The sequence below is a fragment of the Fonsecaea nubica genome, assembly GCF_001646965.1.
Source record: "Fonsecaea nubica strain CBS 269.64 chromosome Unknown Scaff19, whole genome shotgun sequence".
Taxonomy (NCBI): domain Eukaryota; kingdom Fungi; phylum Ascomycota; class Eurotiomycetes; order Chaetothyriales; family Herpotrichiellaceae; genus Fonsecaea; species Fonsecaea nubica.
The window spans coordinates 238,762-257,451 of NW_019173692.1; the positions used below are offsets into that span (position 1 = coordinate 238,762).

The 18,690-nt window shown below is 54.5% G+C and overlaps 7 protein-coding genes across 7 annotated transcripts; 2 read left to right on the plus strand and 5 right to left on the minus strand.

The window, feature by feature from the left end:
- Positions 1 to 1,161: 1,161 nt before the first annotated feature.
- AYO20_03906 (hypothetical protein) lies at positions 1,162 to 3,456 on the plus strand (the record flags this gene model as incomplete). Its single annotated transcript, XM_022642205.1, has 1 exon — positions 1,162 to 3,456. The coding sequence occupies one exon, from the start codon at positions 1,162 to 1,164 to the stop codon at positions 3,454 to 3,456; it is 2,295 nt and encodes a 764-aa protein (XP_022501862.1).
- A 1,403-nt stretch (positions 3,457 to 4,859) lies between these two features.
- Positions 4,860 to 5,906, minus strand: AYO20_03907 (hypothetical protein; the record flags this gene model as incomplete). The annotated part of the gene is made up of 2 exons (XM_022642206.1): positions 4,860 to 5,473; positions 5,546 to 5,906. 2 exons carry the CDS (start codon positions 5,904 to 5,906, stop codon positions 4,860 to 4,862), a joined length of 975 nt encoding a protein of 324 aa, XP_022501863.1.
- Positions 5,907 to 8,061: 2,155 nt separating this feature from the next.
- On the minus strand, positions 8,062 to 9,744 carry AYO20_03908 (hypothetical protein; the record flags this gene model as incomplete). The annotated part of the gene is made up of 1 exon (XM_022642207.1): positions 8,062 to 9,744. One exon carries the CDS (start codon positions 9,742 to 9,744, stop codon positions 8,062 to 8,064), a length of 1,683 nt encoding a protein of 560 aa, XP_022501864.1.
- A 1,336-nt stretch (positions 9,745 to 11,080) lies between these two features.
- Positions 11,081 to 12,358, minus strand: AYO20_03909 (hypothetical protein; the record flags this gene model as incomplete). The annotated part of the gene is made up of 1 exon (XM_022642208.1): positions 11,081 to 12,358. The coding sequence occupies one exon, from the start codon at positions 12,356 to 12,358 to the stop codon at positions 11,081 to 11,083; it is 1,278 nt and encodes a 425-aa protein (XP_022501865.1).
- A 956-nt stretch (positions 12,359 to 13,314) lies between these two features.
- On the minus strand, positions 13,315 to 14,293 carry AYO20_03910 (hypothetical protein; the record flags this gene model as incomplete). The annotated part of the gene is made up of 2 exons (XM_022642209.1): positions 13,315 to 13,861; positions 13,923 to 14,293. 2 exons carry the CDS (start codon positions 14,291 to 14,293, stop codon positions 13,315 to 13,317), a joined length of 918 nt encoding a protein of 305 aa, XP_022501866.1.
- Positions 14,294 to 14,629: 336 nt separating this feature from the next.
- On the minus strand, positions 14,630 to 16,348 carry AYO20_03911 (hypothetical protein; the record flags this gene model as incomplete). Its single annotated transcript, XM_022642210.1, has 3 exons — positions 14,630 to 14,765; positions 14,815 to 15,215; positions 15,263 to 16,348. The coding sequence occupies 3 exons, from the start codon at positions 16,346 to 16,348 to the stop codon at positions 14,630 to 14,632; spliced, it is 1,623 nt and encodes a 540-aa protein (XP_022501867.1).
- A 1,015-nt stretch (positions 16,349 to 17,363) lies between these two features.
- On the plus strand, positions 17,364 to 18,443 carry AYO20_03912 (hypothetical protein; the record flags this gene model as incomplete). Its single annotated transcript, XM_022642211.1, has 1 exon — positions 17,364 to 18,443. The coding sequence occupies one exon, from the start codon at positions 17,364 to 17,366 to the stop codon at positions 18,441 to 18,443; it is 1,080 nt and encodes a 359-aa protein (XP_022501868.1).
- Positions 18,444 to 18,690: the final 247 nt, after the last annotated feature.

Below are 18,690 nucleotides of genomic sequence, written 5' to 3' on the forward strand. Positions count from 1 at the left end.
AAACCATCAACCCTATCATCCTATCCTTTTATCACGATGATAATCATCATCCTCCTCCTCCTCAGAGCCCTAAGGCTGGCTCTCTTGCCTAATCGGGACATGTCCCAAGGGGGGAAGGGAGATGATTACGATAATAACCATTACCAAAGTGGATCTTTCCAACCAAGACCTCGGACAACGGCTTGGTGGTGCAGCATTGCATTGCATGGCATGGCACGGCACAGCGTACATACAAGGCACTTCTCGCCGAGTCGATCAGCAGTCACCCATTAGCCAGTCAGTCAGTCAGTGCTTGTCCTGAGCATGTACTTGCATGAATGAAGAAGGCAAGGCAGGGCAAGACAAGGCAAGGCCCCAACGAAATACCGAGTATAGTTACTAAACTTGGTTACCTATTCGGGCCTATCCTCGGCCGTAGCACCAGTGGTGACCCTCCCTTTGTTTCCTCTTATGTATGTACTCTATTCGTACAAGGTACCGAGTATGTACGTATGTATATCGCCCTGCACGCATGCATTGCATGCATGTGGATATCACCGCTCCCCCTTGCCAGCTAACCACGCACCCACGCACCAGGGACCCTCCTCCTCCTCCCCTTCCTCAAAGTACCCAAGTGGCCTTGGGCTTCCACACTCACGAATTCCACCTTGGCCCAACAGAAGATAATCGATTTCCTTTTACGCCAATGGGATTGGACATTTTTATCCCCTTTCTCGTTCCGTGACCCGAGATACGGTACGGGGGCGCGCGCGGTTCAGCGATAATAATGGTGTGCTCCGTATCTCCCCAATCAATACTTGATGGATGGGTGGGGGGGGAGGCCAACTCAAAAAGGTGACGCGACCTGCTCTGTCTCTCTCTCTCTCTCCAATGATGGAGGCTGGTTGATATAGAAGGCGGAGGAAATCCGAAGTGCTAGTGTGCACGACCACGGACGAAAAACAAACAGCTGTTCAAAGTCAAATGAAGCTGAAGCTGGCTTTTGTCTGTCTGGGATAAAAAAAAAATACTGGGCTCCAACAGCGATAGCCCTACCACATAGAAGAGCCTGATAAGCCGGGCAGTCCTGCACTTTTGCATCGTCAAAGACATCCTTTCACGCCTCCTTAGAAAGAAGATCCTCAAAAGAGGTCGATCCGCATTGTGACACCTCCAGTCAACATGAGCACAATCGATACACCCCCCAAGGACTATCCCTCCGAAATCACAGGGTATGCCGACCCCTGGATCGCCAGCCCTGGAGACGAGGTCGCCATCAAGGTGTCCTGCACCGAGCCGGAATACTCCTATCGCACCGTGCGCGTGATCCAAGGCGTCCAGGAAGAACACTCGCCCGTAAAAAGCCTCGAGGAGGTCTCCCAGATCCCCTCGGGCGTGGCTCCCGGACGCTTCCAATATGCCCGATCGGGTTCCTACGCGGTTGTCAAACGACTGAGTCTGCCGTCGACGCTGGAAGGGGTGGAAGTCTCGCTCTTCTTCCAAGCCCATCTACCCCAGGCAGGGCATCCGCAGGCCATCATCTCGAATCTGAATGCCGACACCAAGACCGGATTGGCCGTCTTGATCGACGACAAGGGCCTCGTCGAAGCGTGGATCGGGACTGGGAGCGGCGTGGAAACGGTCCAGACGGGATTCAGTCCCGCGCGACGAAGATGGATCAAGTTGAACGTTGTGATCAAGGGGGCAGAATGTTCCATCACCCTTCAACCTGTGGCGTACATCGTGGAGAAGGCTCCGTCGGCCTCATCGGTGAAGACCACACTGGCTTCGCCCGTGGTCGCGTCTTCGACGCCCTTTTCCGACGATCTCTTGTTTGCAGCGACCTACGCTGACAGTCCAGCCTCTGGTTTCCCAAGAGCAACACATTTCTTCAACGGACGCATTGACAGCCCGACGATTTCAGTCCTCAAAGGAACTTCAACCGAAGTCATCGCCAAGTACGACTTCTCCCGTAATATCTCGGAAGACACCGTCCTCGACGTGTCGGGCAACAACTTCCACGGGACTCTGGTTAACGCGCCGACGAGGGCCGTCACAGGCCCGGACTGGAACGGCGGCGAGTCGGACTGGACCAAGGCCAAGTACGGCTACGGTGCGATCCATTTCCACGAAGACGACCTGGACGACGCCAAGTGGGAGACGGATTTCATCATCAAGATCCCCCAGGACGCGCGGTCCGGCATCTACTCGCTCGAGGTAAACTCGACCAACGGCAAAACCTCCGACATGATCACTTTCTTCGTGCGGCCTACCCCAGAAACCACGGCGGCGACAGGTGCAAAGGTGGCCCTGGTGCTGTCGACCTTTACCTACCTGGCGTACGCGAACGAGCAGCTGTCGGACCGAGCGCGGTCGAGCTCCATCGACGTCGGGCCCAGCTTTGACCATTCAACCATCAAACGCAGCGAGGACTTTGAACGCCTCAGACGCCGTCGCGACCTGGGCCTGTCCAACTACGACGTGCACAACGACGACTCGGGCACCGTCTTCTCGTCCGCGAAAAGGCCAATCCTCAACCTGAAACCGGGGTATGTGATGTGGGCATTTCAACGGCCTCGCGAGCTCAGCGCCGACTCGATGATGATTGGGTTTCTCGAACGGCAGAAGATCCCCTATGATATTGTCACGGACCACGACCTTCACCTCCACGGTGCCGCCGCCTTGGCCCCGTATACTACCGTCATGACGGGGTCCCATCCAGAGTACCCGACCGTGCAGTCCTACAATGCGTACGAAGACTTTGCCCGGAAAGGTGGCAACCTTATGTATCTTGGCGGCAATGGCTTCTACTGGGTCTCAGCCGTAGATACTGCTCGGCCCTGGCGCCTCGAGGTCCGCCGTGGAGACCAAGGTGTCCGCTCATACACGCTTCCTGGTCCTGAGAGGATCATGAGTCTGACCGGGACGCAGGGTGGATTATGGAAGAGCCGCGGGCGATCTTCGCACGGCCTGTTTGGCATTTCCTTTTGCGCCGAAGGAGCCGGGCCCGGTGTGCCTTTTAAACGAACCGAGAAAGGTCTCGGCCCAGAATTTGAGTGGATGTTCAAGGACATCTCGCGGGAGGAGCTGATCGGCGAGTTTGGCCTCGGAGGCGGCGCCAGCGGCGACGAGATTGACTCGTTCGACCTCGCGTGTGGAAGCCCCGCGAACGGAGTCATCGTCGCCACGAGCACGGGCCACCCAGACGACTTTGGCATTGTCCCGGAGATCGTAAACTTCCCCATCACGGCGACGCTGGGCACTCAGACCAACGAGATCCGCTCCGACATCGTCTACTACGAGACCGACGCCGGCGGCGCCGTCTTCTCCGTCGGCAGCATCAACTGGTATTGCTCGCTAGGTTGGGACGACTACCAGAACAATGTGGCCAAGTTGACCGAGAATGTCATCAGGGAGTTCATGTCGAGAGGGGAGAAGAACGCTGCGGCGAAGGAGAGCGTGGTCGTTACCTCGTGATCTCGATTTGTTCTGTTAGTTTTCCCTTCGAAAGCAAATAAATTGAAGGAGAGGGGGTATCTCCACATTTATCGCATCATTATCATATCCGCAGACGGTCGAACAAGGTTGTGTGTGCGCGGTGTGGTGTAGGTAGAGGAGACGCCTCTGTGCGCAGGATGAGAGGTAGGAGCCCGGGTTTTCTCACATCCACAGCGTTGTCAATCGCCTTGCAAGGAGAGTAGTAACGCATCTTAACTCAAGGTGAGCTCGTATGTAACAAATCAGACTCAGACAGTTACTGCTCTCAGTATTCGTCAGCATTTTTCTATCGCCTTGTTGTTAGTGCCTTAGCCTTCCCGTCGAAGGAGACCCGATCAAGGACAGTCCAAAGACGCTCGAAGCCGCCTAACCACGAAATCAGGTTAGGTTAGACCGCAAAGAGAAGCCGTTGAAGCCTGAAGAGGGCTTGGAAAGGTGTCGGGTTCATTCTAGCACGTACATCAACTGGCGAGATGACGTGCACAGCCGGGATCCGACGCTGGCAATATGATATGGCACAGTCTCAGCAAACGCTCGTGAATCGATCCATGGAGTACATTTCTTCAGCAATGGCGAGGATAACAGGTCTCAAGAGAAAGAGACTGTAGTACATCGAGTTGATGTCTATTAGAGAGGGAGAATGATATACTCGGTAGTGGCCACTGGTTGGACAACTCAGGAGTTCGGACCGGAATAAATAAAATCCGTGATACTCACAAAGCGCAGTCTAAATCCTTTCAGGGTCCTGCGCCCACAAGTTCCTGTGTCAGTGACAAGGTGCTCAGACATAGAGTGCTCGCTCACTCACTCACTGATGGCGCCGTCCCCTTCATGGATGCGATATCGAGTAGACCATCAGGTCCATTTAACTGACTCATACAAATACACGCAGAACTCCCCTCAGCCCGAAAAGACACAAGACGAGACAAGTCCTCCAGCCGAGCCTCCTGCGATGCGTTCATTCGACCCCTCTGCCTGTCCCTCCCACCTCTCCCAATGATCTCGCCCCGAATTGACCTGCGGACTTTGCACAAGAGCGCAAGAGATGCGAAACCTGTACATTACACTCCGCAGGGCCGGAGACGGGCAGTATTGAGAGGACAAAAGACGGCTCGCTGACAGATGAGGATCCACGAAATATTTCGCTTTTTAAAACGATAAATAAACAAACTCGCACATCGACCAACTCTGTGACTATGTACAATGGAAAAATGGTCCTGTGGGCGCCAAGTCGAAATGTTTCTTTTCCCCCCTTCCCCCCCTGTTTCTCGCTCCAGGAAGATGCTGCAGAACATCACAACAACATGCATGGTATTTGCGACCTCACTACCTCACCCAGCCAGGTGTCTCCCCTCTCTAACACTCTGGGGCTCACCCCGCGATCATTCCTCGTACTTGCCTCCCACAAACATGAGGTTGCTCTTTTCCAGAGCTCCCTTCAGGTATTCATAGACGGTGAACGTCACCGCTTGTCCAGGAGCCACACGCATCACTCTGGGCGTGATACCTTTGTAGAACGCCTTCGGTCCTTCCTGCTTGAACATGTCGCTGGAGATCTTCATGATCCTCGAGAGGGCAGTCTGACCCGGCTCGGCGGGCGTCTTTTGCAACCGCGTCTTGATCGTGTCGATGGGGGCGTTGGAAAAGGGACCCATGGCGCCGGATATCAGCCCGATGACGGTGGTCTGGTAACCGGGGAGGTTCCTGTTGTCGAATTCCGGCTGCCATCTCTGCAGCATCTCTTTCAGTTCCGTGTACACCGTGAAGTTGACGGCCTGGTTCGTGCCCTGGCGCAGGGCAGTGAGGGACACACCTCGGTACAGAGCGCCGAAGCCTTCTTCGCGGATGACGGTCATGAGGGCGTGCGGTGCGCTTCGGTACTTGGGGACGTCGAGCGGGTCTGACAGACTGTGGTATTGGGCTTGCATTCGAATCTTGACCACCTCCATGGGCGTCACCACCGCGACTGCCTCTGTGATACCGGCGGCCAAACCAGCTGTGTTTCACGTGTTAGTTGACATCCCACTCGCCGTGCGTCACCTTTGCTTGTGCAGAGGGGATTGCTTACCCATGAACGTCGCGCGCGAACTGACTTTCCCATCCGGATCGGCCAGGAGCTGCTTATACCACTCGTACGAGGTGAACCGAATGGCCATCTTGGGGACGATGCCCGTGAGAACGGCGCCTAAACCCTTATATAGACCAAAAACCGTTTCCCGCTTGACAATGTCCCGCCCGGTCATGATGAAGCCGCGCTTCTTGGTCCCCGGCGTCCTCCCCCTCCGGGACAGCTGCATGCGCACCTTGATCGTGTCGAGCGGGTGGCAGACCAGGGCCTCCATCATGCCCGCGCCACCGCCGGCGATGAGGTTTGTCGCCGCGCTGGCGGGCTTCTTGCCGCCTTCGCCTTTGACGCTCTTGGCCGACATTCTTTCGTGTGAGAGTCTTCTCTAGAGAAAAATAATCCGTTGGCGAAGCTATTACGTGCTCAGCAGCTTCATGCGCAAGGCACCTTGGTGAGATCGTATAGTCTAGTCGAGGCTAGGGTAAAGAATACGGTTCGGCGACGTCGGCTCGGCGGATTTCGAGGGTTGACTCGTTACGATCACCTGAGGAGGAGGGAGGAGCGCAAACGAGGATTTTAAAGAGAGAGGTCGAGGTCGAGGTCGGCCTGTTACGAAGCGTGCTTATGACAACACAGACAGACGCTCAGAGAGCTAGACTCGGAGACAAGGAAGGGATGAGGGCAAGAAAAATGTCAAGCTCCCTCAAAAGCGCAAACAACGCCCAATGGGTTTCAAGTATGGAGTGAGAGGAGAGGAGAGGAGAGAGGACGATCGTGACTCAATAACCCCCCCAAGATGAAGAGAGTCCTTTGCACACGCGAGAGAACGAAGTCGGAGGGAAGAAGTGAGTAGTTTTTAGCAAAGAAAAAAAGGGAAAATATCAGCTAGTCTTATGACAATCATGCACGATCCCAACCCAAGACTTTTTGTGAACGGACACGAGGGAGGGACGGACGTTGTGGTGGACGTGGGACTGACTACTAACAACTTCTACCGAGCAGCAACGTCTAGACACTACCAAAATTGCCCCGGTTTGAATCCGGAAAATCATCGAAGATTGCATGCATAAAAAGGCCCGAGAGGCAAAAAAACTGAGAGGGAGAAGGAGACGCAAGCAAGAAAACAACCGCGTTTACCGTTCCAAAGAGTTTCGTCGTGAGTACCTAGCTAGCTAGCTAGCCAGCCAGACAAGCTAGCTTTTTTGTCCCCTTCCGCCGAGGCAGGATGAGAAAGAAAGGCGAGCGGCGGCGGCGGCGGGCGGGGACCTTGGGTGGGCAGCGGGTAGCGCGACAGTGCCAGGGCCGAGCAATAATGATGAACAAGGATTAGAGCCATGAGCCCATGGGAAAAAAAAAGACCAAAGAGAGAGAGAGATTTCATCATATGCCCATTGTGTCATAATCGCAAGTGGCAGCCCCCAGCAGCTTCAGCGGGATCCTTACTAGCCTCGAGAGAAAAGCTCGCCAGGGCACAAGAGCGGATTGGAAGGACGAGTGGAAAAGCAAAAGCACGAGACTTGGGGATGAAGTCAGAAGCACACCAAAAAGGGTCAGCTGGATTTTCCCCCCACCATAGCTTTTTCCTTGGTACATACAAACAGGTAATTTGTGACGCATGTTTTACGAGGCATCGGATGCGGATCTCAGCTATCAAATTGAATCTGACAGCCGAGGAATGCGGGGGAGGAAAACAAAATGAAAAGAGAGAATGACGAGGGAATTACGCATCCAAGCATCCAAATTCCCCCGCCAAGCATGTGATTTCCATTCCCCATTTCGTGTCCATTTTCAATTCTGCCTCGGTAAATATGTTTTTCCGAGCATGCAACCGGCCATGGGCGCAGTCATGTTCAGATCAACTGCGCCCATCTCACTTCTGTCATTGATAGACACATCTCAACCCCACGACCGCCTACTCCTCGGATACTCAACCACCATCTACAAAGTAATCGTCGTGACCGAGTACCCTGGACTATCTTCCGGCATCAATGAGTCCTCGGCCTGGGCACCGAACAACACCCGAAACTCCCGGTTCTCTTTCGTCCTTGTCCCTTGCTGATTTCTGCTGACCCCGACATTTTCCGTGATTGCCGCCGGAATGCCAGAGTCCACTTTATTACCCAGGCGCGCCAGATAGCCATCTTTGCGTGACTCCGCGATCGGTGGCAACTTGTGATCCGGCCGTCGAGTCCAGTCCTCGACGGACACACTCTCCAGAAGCTGGGAAGTCGCAGGACGGTCGGCGTAGCACAGGCGTAGACAAGAACTTGGGAAGCATGTCTGTTATGTTCGACGCAGGACGAGCACACCCTAAGAATGTGTCGGGTTTTAATGGTTTTGATATTGGCATGAGAAGTGTCGGTCCGCCAGATTCACTGTTATATTGACCCTTCTGTCGAAGCATTGTAGATTGTGGTTCAAGATTCACAGTTGACAGGACTGCGTTCTTGTACCCTCGATGGTCTTCGGTGCCGGCATAGCAGATCCCTGGGCGTATATAGCCAATTCACGGCCATGGTTCAGCCTCCAAGGTCAGCATGCACAGCTCGCTGTAAGAGCCACGTCAGTTTCACCACGCTGCCTGGTTTCAGGTGATCCAGGAGCAAGAATCTCTCCTGGATCGGCTTAAAGTCTTCCCAAGAAAATATGCCGAGCGTCTTTGCAAGTCTCTGGAAATGCACCGCGAACCATTCTTGATTGTCGACCAACTCGCTCGCAACAGCACCCAAGCCGGCAACCCACAGGAGCATAGCTTGTTCTTTCACACTAGCCGGATGTTCCTGCAGACTCGAAATGATCCGCCCCAGTCTGTGCCGCAAAGATCTCGCGTCGACGGCCGCGCGCAGTGTAACTTGTCCTGCACTGACAGCATATGGTACACACGCTGGCACGAATGCCATCCAAACGATCAAAGCCAGGCGAACGCAGTCCTGGAAATTCGGTTCTCCAGAAACGGGGCTTTCGGGGCCTTCCCCGCCAACGCTGTCTTTAAAGTTAATCAATTCGTCTGCCACGAAATAGCTTCGAGCAACAGCCCAGTCTTGTTTTGGGACGAGTGTTTTCTCGGCAATGCCGGCCCAATGACAATGAATGACACAGCAAAGCTCCAGGACAGCATCTAGAAGACGTTGAAAATCCTCACTGAAGACGCTATTTGTTTCCGTAAAACCATATCCCATTGGCTGGCGGCGATGTTCACGCAAGGCGGCCACCGCACAGGTATACTGCTGCGGCGTCAGCTCTTCAGTCTCCCATCTCTCTTGGATCAAGGGTGGAGTCTGTGTGGCAGCCGCCTGGAAACGATCCGCCACCCACAGCATGCGGCGCATATAAGGATCCAAGTTCCGGAAGCCACCAAGGTGAGCATTGCAGAGAAACATGATCATCTTCCCATGCGTCCGGACGGCCTCCCAATTTCTTCGATAGCTCTCCACGGTCCACAAATATAGGATGCTTTGCACCAACTCATGGGTGATTGGTCGCGCTTGGCTCAAATAGCTCCTCAGGAGTCGAAGAGTCGCATCTGCCAGCCGCTCGGGTAGATCCGCGCGGGAAAAATGATATCGATCAACAAACTTCATTCGAGCACTGGCGGCAGCCAAGAGTGCAAGGACATGCAATTCGTTGGTTGTGGCTCGGCGGACAGCTTGCACGGCAGGACTTGATGAAGATGCTCGGGTGTGGCCCATGAATGCGACTACATCGCTTCGCGTCACTGCAGGGAAGAACCTCAGGACGAAGTACTCAAGGATGCGGTGCTTCTCGAGGTTCATGGGGACTCTGAACTGGCCAAACGGATCCAGCGAACCCCATGAAGGAATGACAAGCGAGACCTCTGGAACATGATTCTTGGGTCTATCTGGAGTGGTGCAGCAATCAGCGTCCGCCTCGCGCTGCCGATGTACGTGGGGTCTAAGGGCGACAGAATGGGCCCCCTTGCTGGGAGGCGCGTCTGAAAGCACGGGGGGAGGTTCCGAGGCGGGCGTTTGCCTGGGAGCGACCGAAACAGGAGTCCATCCCAGGGAGAACAGCCTCGCCCTCTTCAGTTTCCTTCGGGTTTCTTTCTCTTGTTCATAGTCTCGGGATTTCTGGACATGCTTGTGGATCTGACGCGAACTCTCGACGTCGCCTTTGCTGTTGGAGAGAGACTTTGACTCGGGCGTCTTGTTCACAAAAAGAAGACCGGCCTTGTGGGGGGGCATTTCAGAGATGCATATTCGCAGGTAGTGCTTTGTAAGAGATGAGTGCGCATGGCCACAGGCGGACGAGAATCGGAAGACCAGGAGGGGGACATGCGTAAAGAAACAATGGAAGGAAAGGGTGTGGTGATGCGGATAATACGCCCGGGCGGCGCAACTGGCGGTCAATATGCTTGTCCCCAAAAACCGACCTGCGAGCTGCTTGGAAATCGGGCTTGCTCCAAACAGACAATGGTCTGTACGAGGTGGTTTGCGCGATAAACTAGCCTCTAGAAGTATTCGAATGGGGGCGTGGTAAGAGAGGGAAATCGAAGGGATAAAGAACTTCCGGGCTGCCGCAAGCCGGTGCCAACAGTTCGTTGGAGATCAATCTTGATAGGCGTCGTTAGGCCTTCGGCCCTGCGCTAAGGCAGTTGGGCAGACACATGGCCAGGGCTTCCTTGTGGGGGTGGTGGGTCCAAGCACAGCATACCGAGTTATCGAGTACCGTACTCCAATTGAAGGGCAGTTGATCGGATCGAAGCTGTCAGTCAGAGCTGACAACAGAGTTGCAGATCTTGATCTGCGGACATTTCCAGAACCTGCTCGCCTGATTTAGGCATCGTGGAAGAGCCCACCCCGACGCTGGCTTCCCAAAACAGCTTCTTGACGCGACGGCGATCAAGATGTGAAGAGGATACGAGATACGGAGTACAACGTCTTGTAACTATGGAGGTTGTGTGTAGAGGTTGAATAAAGATTAGTGGTGCTCTGGTCTGGGTCCAAGAGACGCGGCCGACAACTGCGGGCCTTGGCAATTCCCTGTCCTGCGAGACTTGCTTTATGTTTCAATCTCAGGTTTTCCCCCATTGAGTATTACCCACCATACTCTCCTCTCCTCTCCTCTCCTCTTCGTCTGATGATATATGTGTCATCGCACGTCCCAGTCATCTCTCTAACAAGGCACCGATCGCAAAGAATATCAAGTCAATGCGCGGACCACTCCAGCATCGCGTGGCTCCTTTCCGGAACATTGAACACAAGAGAAGAGGGATGCTTTGCAAAAGAGGAACGGCGTAACTCGAATACAAGAGTGCGGTTAGCCAAAGCAACGAATGCCAAGTTATAATGTCAAAGATATTGATAGCATTGTCCTATTTGACCTTCTGTCCAAGATGCAGAAAGTAGTTGTCGCGAGACAACCAATGGCTAGTAGTTCATACCCGTCCTAGTCACTCATTGCCTGGAGGAATGTGTTAAAGTCTGATCATAAGCAGCCACCCATGCTGAACCTCAAAACCCAGAGTCGGTCCCTGTGTAAACCAAAAACACTTGAAACATTGGCAATCCCGTCATTCCATCAAGACAAGAGAGCAACCATTAGCCCTTCGTAATACTTGTCAAAATGGATCTCACCCTTCACCCTCTGGATCAGATCCTTCTTGTATCGGTGCGAGTAGGCCCGCTTGACCTGGTCCAAATGCACCTTGTCCCAATGCGCCCGGACCACCCGTTGAACGAGCAAAACATCCTTGGTGCCCGGCCCCGCCATAGCATCTTCCAGCTGCACGGCGTCGGACATGGCGCGGTCACTCGCCCTCCGGACCATCAAGACCAGTGCGTCCTTCATGTGTCCCGAGAATTCGGACTCAATCACCTTTTCGAGGGACGAACGGTACATCTGGTGCCAATGCTGTGCAATGGCGCGGATCTGGCCATCGGAGCGTCTCGCCAGAATAGTGCACACGGTGAGCTGGTCGGTGCCCACGCGGGCGTCCATGGCGCGGTGTAGCTCCGAGCAATCACGCTCGAGCTCCGCGGGGATAACAGGGGTGGACTCCTCATTTCGCGTAGCCGACATGACCAACTCGAACAACCTCTCTGTCTTCATCGATAGATCCCCCTTGACGTCTGCTTCGAGGGTATTTCTGTACGTCTGCTGGTACGCCTGCTTGATGGCGCGCATGTCGGCATTCGATCGACCCAGCAAAACGTCGTTCAGCACCGACTCCTTCGTCCCTAGCCCTTTGATCGCCCCGTGGACACTGTGTACGTCGTGCATGAGCGGGCCCTGGACAAGCGCGACCAGCCCGTCCCGGAAATACTTTGATGTTTCTGACTTGATATCTCTCTCCAGGTCGCGATGGAAGCGCTGATTGTAGGTATTTCTCAGCAGTGCCATCTGTAAGGGATCTGGTTTTGACAGAATCTGGATCAGCGCTCTCTCGTCCGTGCCGAAGCCTTTCATTGCGCTACGCAGTGCTTCCGCGTCGCGCGACGCATCACCTTGCGCTTGCGCGCCGAGGACGTAACCGGGCGAGGGCTGCGCGGGAGGAGCGCCATATTGCTGGTATTGTTGTGGGGGAAAGCCGCCAGGGGGAGGAGCGCCGTAGCCCCCCTGTGGAGGTGGAGGTCCGCCATATTGACCTGGGAAAGGGCCTCCGGGAGGAGGACCCCAACCGCCGTGCTGTGGACCACCGAAATGTTGTTGTGGTGGAGCGCCATAACCGCCCTGTTGAGGGGGAAAGCCGCCCTGGGGAGGAGGATATCCGCCGTGCTGTGGAGGGTGGCCATAGCCCTGTCCTTGAGGAGGATATCCTCCGTACGGAGGTTGACCCTGAGGGGGGCCGTATGACATTTGCGCCGTGTATGTAGAGATCGGATTAGGAGACTTGTGATCTCGACTGCCTCGACTGAGTTTGCGCCGAGAATAGGCAGATAAAAATGGAAAGAGAAGAGGTTCGCTTTGATTACTGGTGTGATATCGCAGGAAAAGGGAACGATGAGGAAGAAGCCAAGCAGGTTTGCCTTTTGAGCTCGGAGATAAATAATATATTAGTTTTAGGGCCCCCTTCCCAAAACAACCCCCCTTTTTCCGTTCAAGAGAAATGCGGGCCGTGACAAAGGGAAGACCAAAGGGCAGAGCCAAGGCAGAATCACCGTGCGAGAATCTAAGTATGACGCAGCACGTTGGAGAGAAGGTGCACCGGCGGAAAAAGCGCGTTTGATAAACGGACGGGAATGGGCGAATGCTTGTAAAATCACTCCACAACGGCGGGGGGGCGCAGTTTGGCAAGTTGGTTGATGCCTTGGCTACAAGTAGTAGAGGGGGAGGGGAGAGGAGGGGAGCGAGGGAGGGATCGTGGCCACCAAGACTGTGGCTGGGGGGTCAACGCATCATTCTCTGGGGCCTGATGCAGTTAAGCGCGGTCATGTGACTGACTCCGCCTCGTGGCGCAGGCTTGGCAGACAAATCCAAGTGGCGCCGTCGTACTTGTCGTACAACTGCACCAAGTCACCCCAGTATCAGTATATCAAATAAGTGGACATGTCGATCGTTTGGTCGTGGTGGAGGATTTGGGTAGCAAAAACCGAGGCAAACCCCCGACGGATTGAAATGTCAACGGCAAAACGGCATCATTGGGGAATTGAACTTTCAGAGTGGATGACAGTTACAAGTTAACGTTTGACCATTAGACAGATACGGATCAGACTATCGCTGGTACGGTGGAGATATATTGCTAATCATATAGTTTCACATCAGTACTGGAGGTAGATCTGACTGGCTGACATATATTCCCCCAACTTCTCCGGTTATTCAGCGGTCTGATCCTCATGGAAGACCAAACATCGCACCTCGATCGACTCTCGTGGGTATTCATTGACCGTCTCCGGGTTCACAAACGCAGTGTGTGGCACTCTCCTGGCTCGTCCGTCCAACTTTGAGTCGAAGCACTTGATCAAGAGCACCTCCTCCGGTGTCTGGCCGTACAGGTAGTGCCACTTGTGCTCCGGGTTGGGTCGCACCGTGTAGGTCTCGCCCTTGCGGTTGTGGTAGATGAGACCGACGCCGATCAGGTCCGAGTCTGGCACCGAGTGGGCCTCAGCGACGGCGAGGGGGTCCTTGAGGATGGTCTTGATCGGTCGCCAGACGTTGATGATCTGGTAGCGGGTCTTGAGCAAGGCTTCGGCCTCGTCGGGGAGGTGGAATGGAACCCGCGACTTGGCGGCGCTGTAGCTCTGATCGATGTGGACGCGGTTCACGGGCCCGCGAAGAGGAGGTGTAGTGGGATTTCCTCGTTCGTCCTGATAGGCTCGACGGATCGTGTGGTCAAAGATCAAAACACGAGAGGCCCCAGTGCTACCAACCAGCCATTGTCAGCTACAAGGTCAGGGGTGGTAGACTCTAGGGTATCACTCACGCATCCTTCAACAACTGTTCGACCTCCGGGTAGTATTGTGCCTTGATCTGGTCATCATCAAGAAAGTCCTTTTCGACACTCGTGTGACGGTAAATCTCAAAGCCACTCTTGTCAAGCGTATAGTTGCTTTCCTCGCCTCGAATGTCATGTACCGTAACGTCGACTGGTTGGATTGGTCTTTCGTACGTCTCTGGCTTGCCAACATAAGTTGGAGGCGGTGGGCTTCCATCCTCAGAATCCTTGTGATAGTTCAACTGGGTATGGACATGGTGTTTCTCCTGTTGAGGCACCGAAGTACTCTTCAGTTGTGCCGTCAAAGGTTCGAACGAGGTCGAGTGACCGCCGGGTTGTTGAACTGCTGCTGATGCCATTGTTGTCTCTTTCGCTTGCTGAATAGTTCTCGGAGCTGTGCCGACAAGTGAAGGGCACCCTGTACTTATGGTCCAGGCCACAGTATTTCCTGATTTGTCAGATAGCACGCCATCCCGGGTTCTATACACGCGATGCTCAGATGGAGTGTGGGGTAAGCCATCCAGAACGTGTGTTTACCAATACCCGAGGCGAATGGGCATCTATGCCATTGGATGATGTGCCTCCAATTGCTCATGCGTTCACAGTCTTATGTTCAGTGAAGCGAAGTATTCAGAGTGATTTGTTTCATGATCTTCCGATCGGCGTCCCGTATGCTTATCAATACAGTGCACTGATTATAATTCCTTGCGGACGAGTTTCGTGATTGTTGTCCCGTCACCGAGCACGTCCGTTTCTTCCTCCAGCCTATAGCCTCTATAGTGAGGTAATGCAATGGTCCACACAAACCAATAGACGAGTCCGAAAACAAGACTGTAGATATGGTCAGTAAATGGCGTTTTGGGGTATAGAAGCTGCTTACATTGCAATCCCAACCAAGGCATATGTAGCATAGAAGAAATTGACATCTGAAGCGCCTTTGCTGGAGGGGAACAGCGGAGCACCAATCAACGCCACAGACAGGATGATTCTGAACCATACAGCCGGAATCCAAGCTTTGAATGGTCGCCGGAGATCGGGCTTCTTGGTGCGGAGAATGATCAAGCCAGCACCAACAGCAAGCGCGAAAAACTGTCCGGCGTAGCCTTCGACATCTGCGATGAAAGCGTACACCGTAGCAGAAGGCGGGAGGACAATGACCAACACAGATGGCACGTAGTGGACAATGAGACCACCAAGGGGAGCACCAAAGGGTTTGGAAGAAGCCAGGATCTCTGAAAAAGGAAGAAACCCTTGCCGGGCAACTTCCTGATTGACTCGAGCCTGGCAAATCGTTAGGACGTTCATAGCTCGGTGGAGAGGATACGTACCAGGCTAAAGGTGACCACCATGACATTCCCTACAGCGCTGAGAGCGATGGCAAGAGGAAGGAACTTGTTGCCAAAGCCAGCCCCAAAGACTCGCTCGAAGAAAAGAGCTGCTATGAGCTCTCTGCTGCGCTTGACCTCCTCGAGTGGCACCACCGAGAGGTATGCAACGTTGACAAGCACATACATCGTACAAGCCGTCAACAGCGCAGCGGGACCGACCGTTTTGAGAGTTCGCACAGGATTCTTTACCTCGTTGAGGACATTGTTGACGTTGCTGAGCCCTGCATATGAGTAGAGAATCTTGAAAAATGCCGTCGACAAGGTATTCCACGCCCAATCGGAGCCAGTCCACAGGTCATCCCATGCTGTGGCCGAGGCAGGGTCCGGGATGCTGCTGGGTGAGGTATGAGGCCGAAATAAAACCACGAATAATCCAGTCAGGATCATGAACACGATCAGCCCAACCTTGACCCAACCGAGGACATTCTGAATCCAGATTCCTGTCTTGTAGAAACAGCTGTGCACGATGGTGATCCAGGTCAGTAGTCCGACTGCGAGTAATTTGGTATTCAGGTCGTTGGGAGTGGCGCCGGCGGCAAAAATGGTGTATTTTGCAAAGACGATACAGTTGCTTGCCGTGAACCCGAGGAGGACAGCCTGAACAGCAACCAAAGTCGATGTGAGGAACCGTGGTTTGCGAAAGGTATATTCCAGATACACTTTTACTCCGCCTGAGCGTGGAAGCATGCATCCATACTCCATGTCGATGGCTAATCCAGCCCACGCAACGATGGCTCCAATAACCCACAGGACCAGAGCTAGGCCAGGACTGCCTACATTCTGGACAATGGTTCCAGGCATGGCGAAGATGCCTGATCCGATGACTCGAGAAATGACGAGGATGTAGGCGCTGCCCCAACCAATGTTCCTCCCCGCCGTCGATGTCTCTGGCAGCACATCGTTGTCAATATTTCTCTCATCCTTTGCTGTAGTCGACACGAGGCTCTCCGAATCGTGCACCGAGCCCTGCTCGGGGTTGGGGGATAAGAGAGGTGACGTTTCGAGGTCCTGCATCTCGGGAGCCATAAACCAAACAAATTCACGAGTGACGAACGGCGCTCTTCAGGCTGACCTGAACGACAAGACGACCACAGCGCAGCGGCATATAAAGGAAGGCTGGGATTGTACAAACCAGCAGAGGGCGAAACATGCTACTGCACAGGCAGCCCCGTGCTGACAAACTTGACACGCTGGGACGTATGTCGACATGTCAATATAGTATTTGATCGGATGTATCGCATCAGTCCGCGGGTCGGTCGCGTCACGGCGATGTGGCCAGTAGAGAGATGATTGGACTTGCTCATTCGGGGCCTGCATCACGCCATAACTTCTTATCTCAGGGGCTGACATTCCTGACGCGGCAGCGCGGCCAGGTCAGATAATATTCCCGCAAAGGCACAGGATGGGAACGCTTTCTACTCCTTCCCAATGCGCCTTGCGATAAGGTAGGTTGGGCAGAGTAATACACGGTTCGTCTTTCCCCCAAGTTGCTTTCATTCGACCAAGATGTTGAGGTGAGACTTATTGAACACGGTAATTGCCAAGCCAGAATTAGTCATCCGGATAAACAGCGGCATCAGTGGACCACTCGGCAGCTTCCAGGATGCCAAGCTCCCCCGCAAAAGATGTACCTGGAGCATCTAGTCACGTGCCGACATTTAAGCCTCGGCTGATTGCTCTAAACCAACTAGTAGGGCAGACATGCTTACACCCAGAGCAACAGAAGGTAAACAGCATATTTATGTCAACTCAGCTCTCATCATCTTCTCTCCTCTTGATAAGTCATCAATTGGCAGGGAAATAGCACGAGTCAACATCCTTGACTATTGAAAGTGAGGGGAAGTTTTGCAATTGGACCGTGAACCGAGGGCCAACGTCCAGATCCGTCTAGACGGAGCAAGTCCAGCATTGGGTCAACCGAGCCAGGGTCGGAGGTGTGTATATAATCACATCAATATTTGGATAAAGACACAGGTGAAGGGACAAAGCCCCACAAATACGAGCATCTCCAAACACACCGCACGTGTGGGCAACCTCCAGCATGGCCTTCGAACAACAATCCAAAGTCGACAAGATCAAAGTCAAGAATGACCCGCGCGTCTCTTTCCGCTCGGCGTTTCTGAACGGGAGGACATACGGCTACCTGTTCAGCCCGGCGTCGGGGTCGGTGCCGAAACGGGGCACCGTCTTCCTGATCCACGGCTTCCCCGACATCAGCATGGGGTGGCGCTACCAGATTCCCTTCTTCACCAAGCTCGGGCTCGACGTGGTGGCGCCGGACTCGATGGGCTACGGACGGACTGACGCGCCCAAGTGGACACTGCAGGACTACAGCTTCCGACGGGCGGCCGACGACCTGGCCGAGCTGTGCCGGCAGATGGGACTGAGCAAGATCATCCTGGGCGGGCACGACTGGGGCGGGTCGATCGTGTACCGGGTGGCGCAGCACTACCCGGACCTGATCGCGGCGGTGTTCAGCATCTGCACGCCCTACTCGCCGCCCAACGCCAGCTACGAGCCGCTGGGGATCCTGGTGCAGAAGCGGCTGCCCAACTTCGGGTACCAGGAGCACTTTGTGTCGGGGGAGATCGAGGAGGCGGTGCGGTCCAAGGACGAGATCCGCCAGTTCCTGGTCAACATGTACGGCGGGCGCACGGCGGACACGCGCGAGGTGGCCTTTGACGCGCACAAGGGGCTCGACCTGGCGCGGCAGCGGCGGATGGGCACGACGCGGCTCCTCACCCCGGACGAGCTCGACTACTACGTCGACGAGTACGCGCGGCACGGCGTCCACGGCCCGCTCAACTGGTACCGCACGCGCGAGGTCAACTACATGAACGAGTGGCGCGACTTCTACGACAACGGGCGCAAGGACCCCCGCCAGGCCGAGCGCGACACCCAGCTGCGCCAGGAGGTCCTGTTCGTCCTGAGCACAAAGGACCAGGCCCTCAAGCCCTTCATGGCCGCCAAGATGGGCGAGCGCATCCCGCGCCTGACCCGCCGGGACGTCGACGCCGGCCACTGGGCGCTGTGGGAGAAGCCCGAGGACTGCAACCGCCTGATTGGCGAGTGGTTGGAGGCCAAGGTGTTTCCGACGTTCGGCCGCGAGAGTAAATTGTGAATCCGCTCCCCGAGCAAGAGTGAGGTTTCTTGAAAAGGCTTCCTGTCCACCCTCGGAGAGACGATTCAGACGAAGAAAAAAAAGAAGAATCTTTTTAGAAAGTCTTCTGTATCTATCATCTCACCTTGTCACACATACTACTTGAGTCGCGAGAGATCCTATTGGCTGACTTTACCAGTCTTGACGTTTAGGAGATGCTTGCAAAAAGGCATTGTTGCTTTGAAGCATAGGTAGAGTATCAAGCACA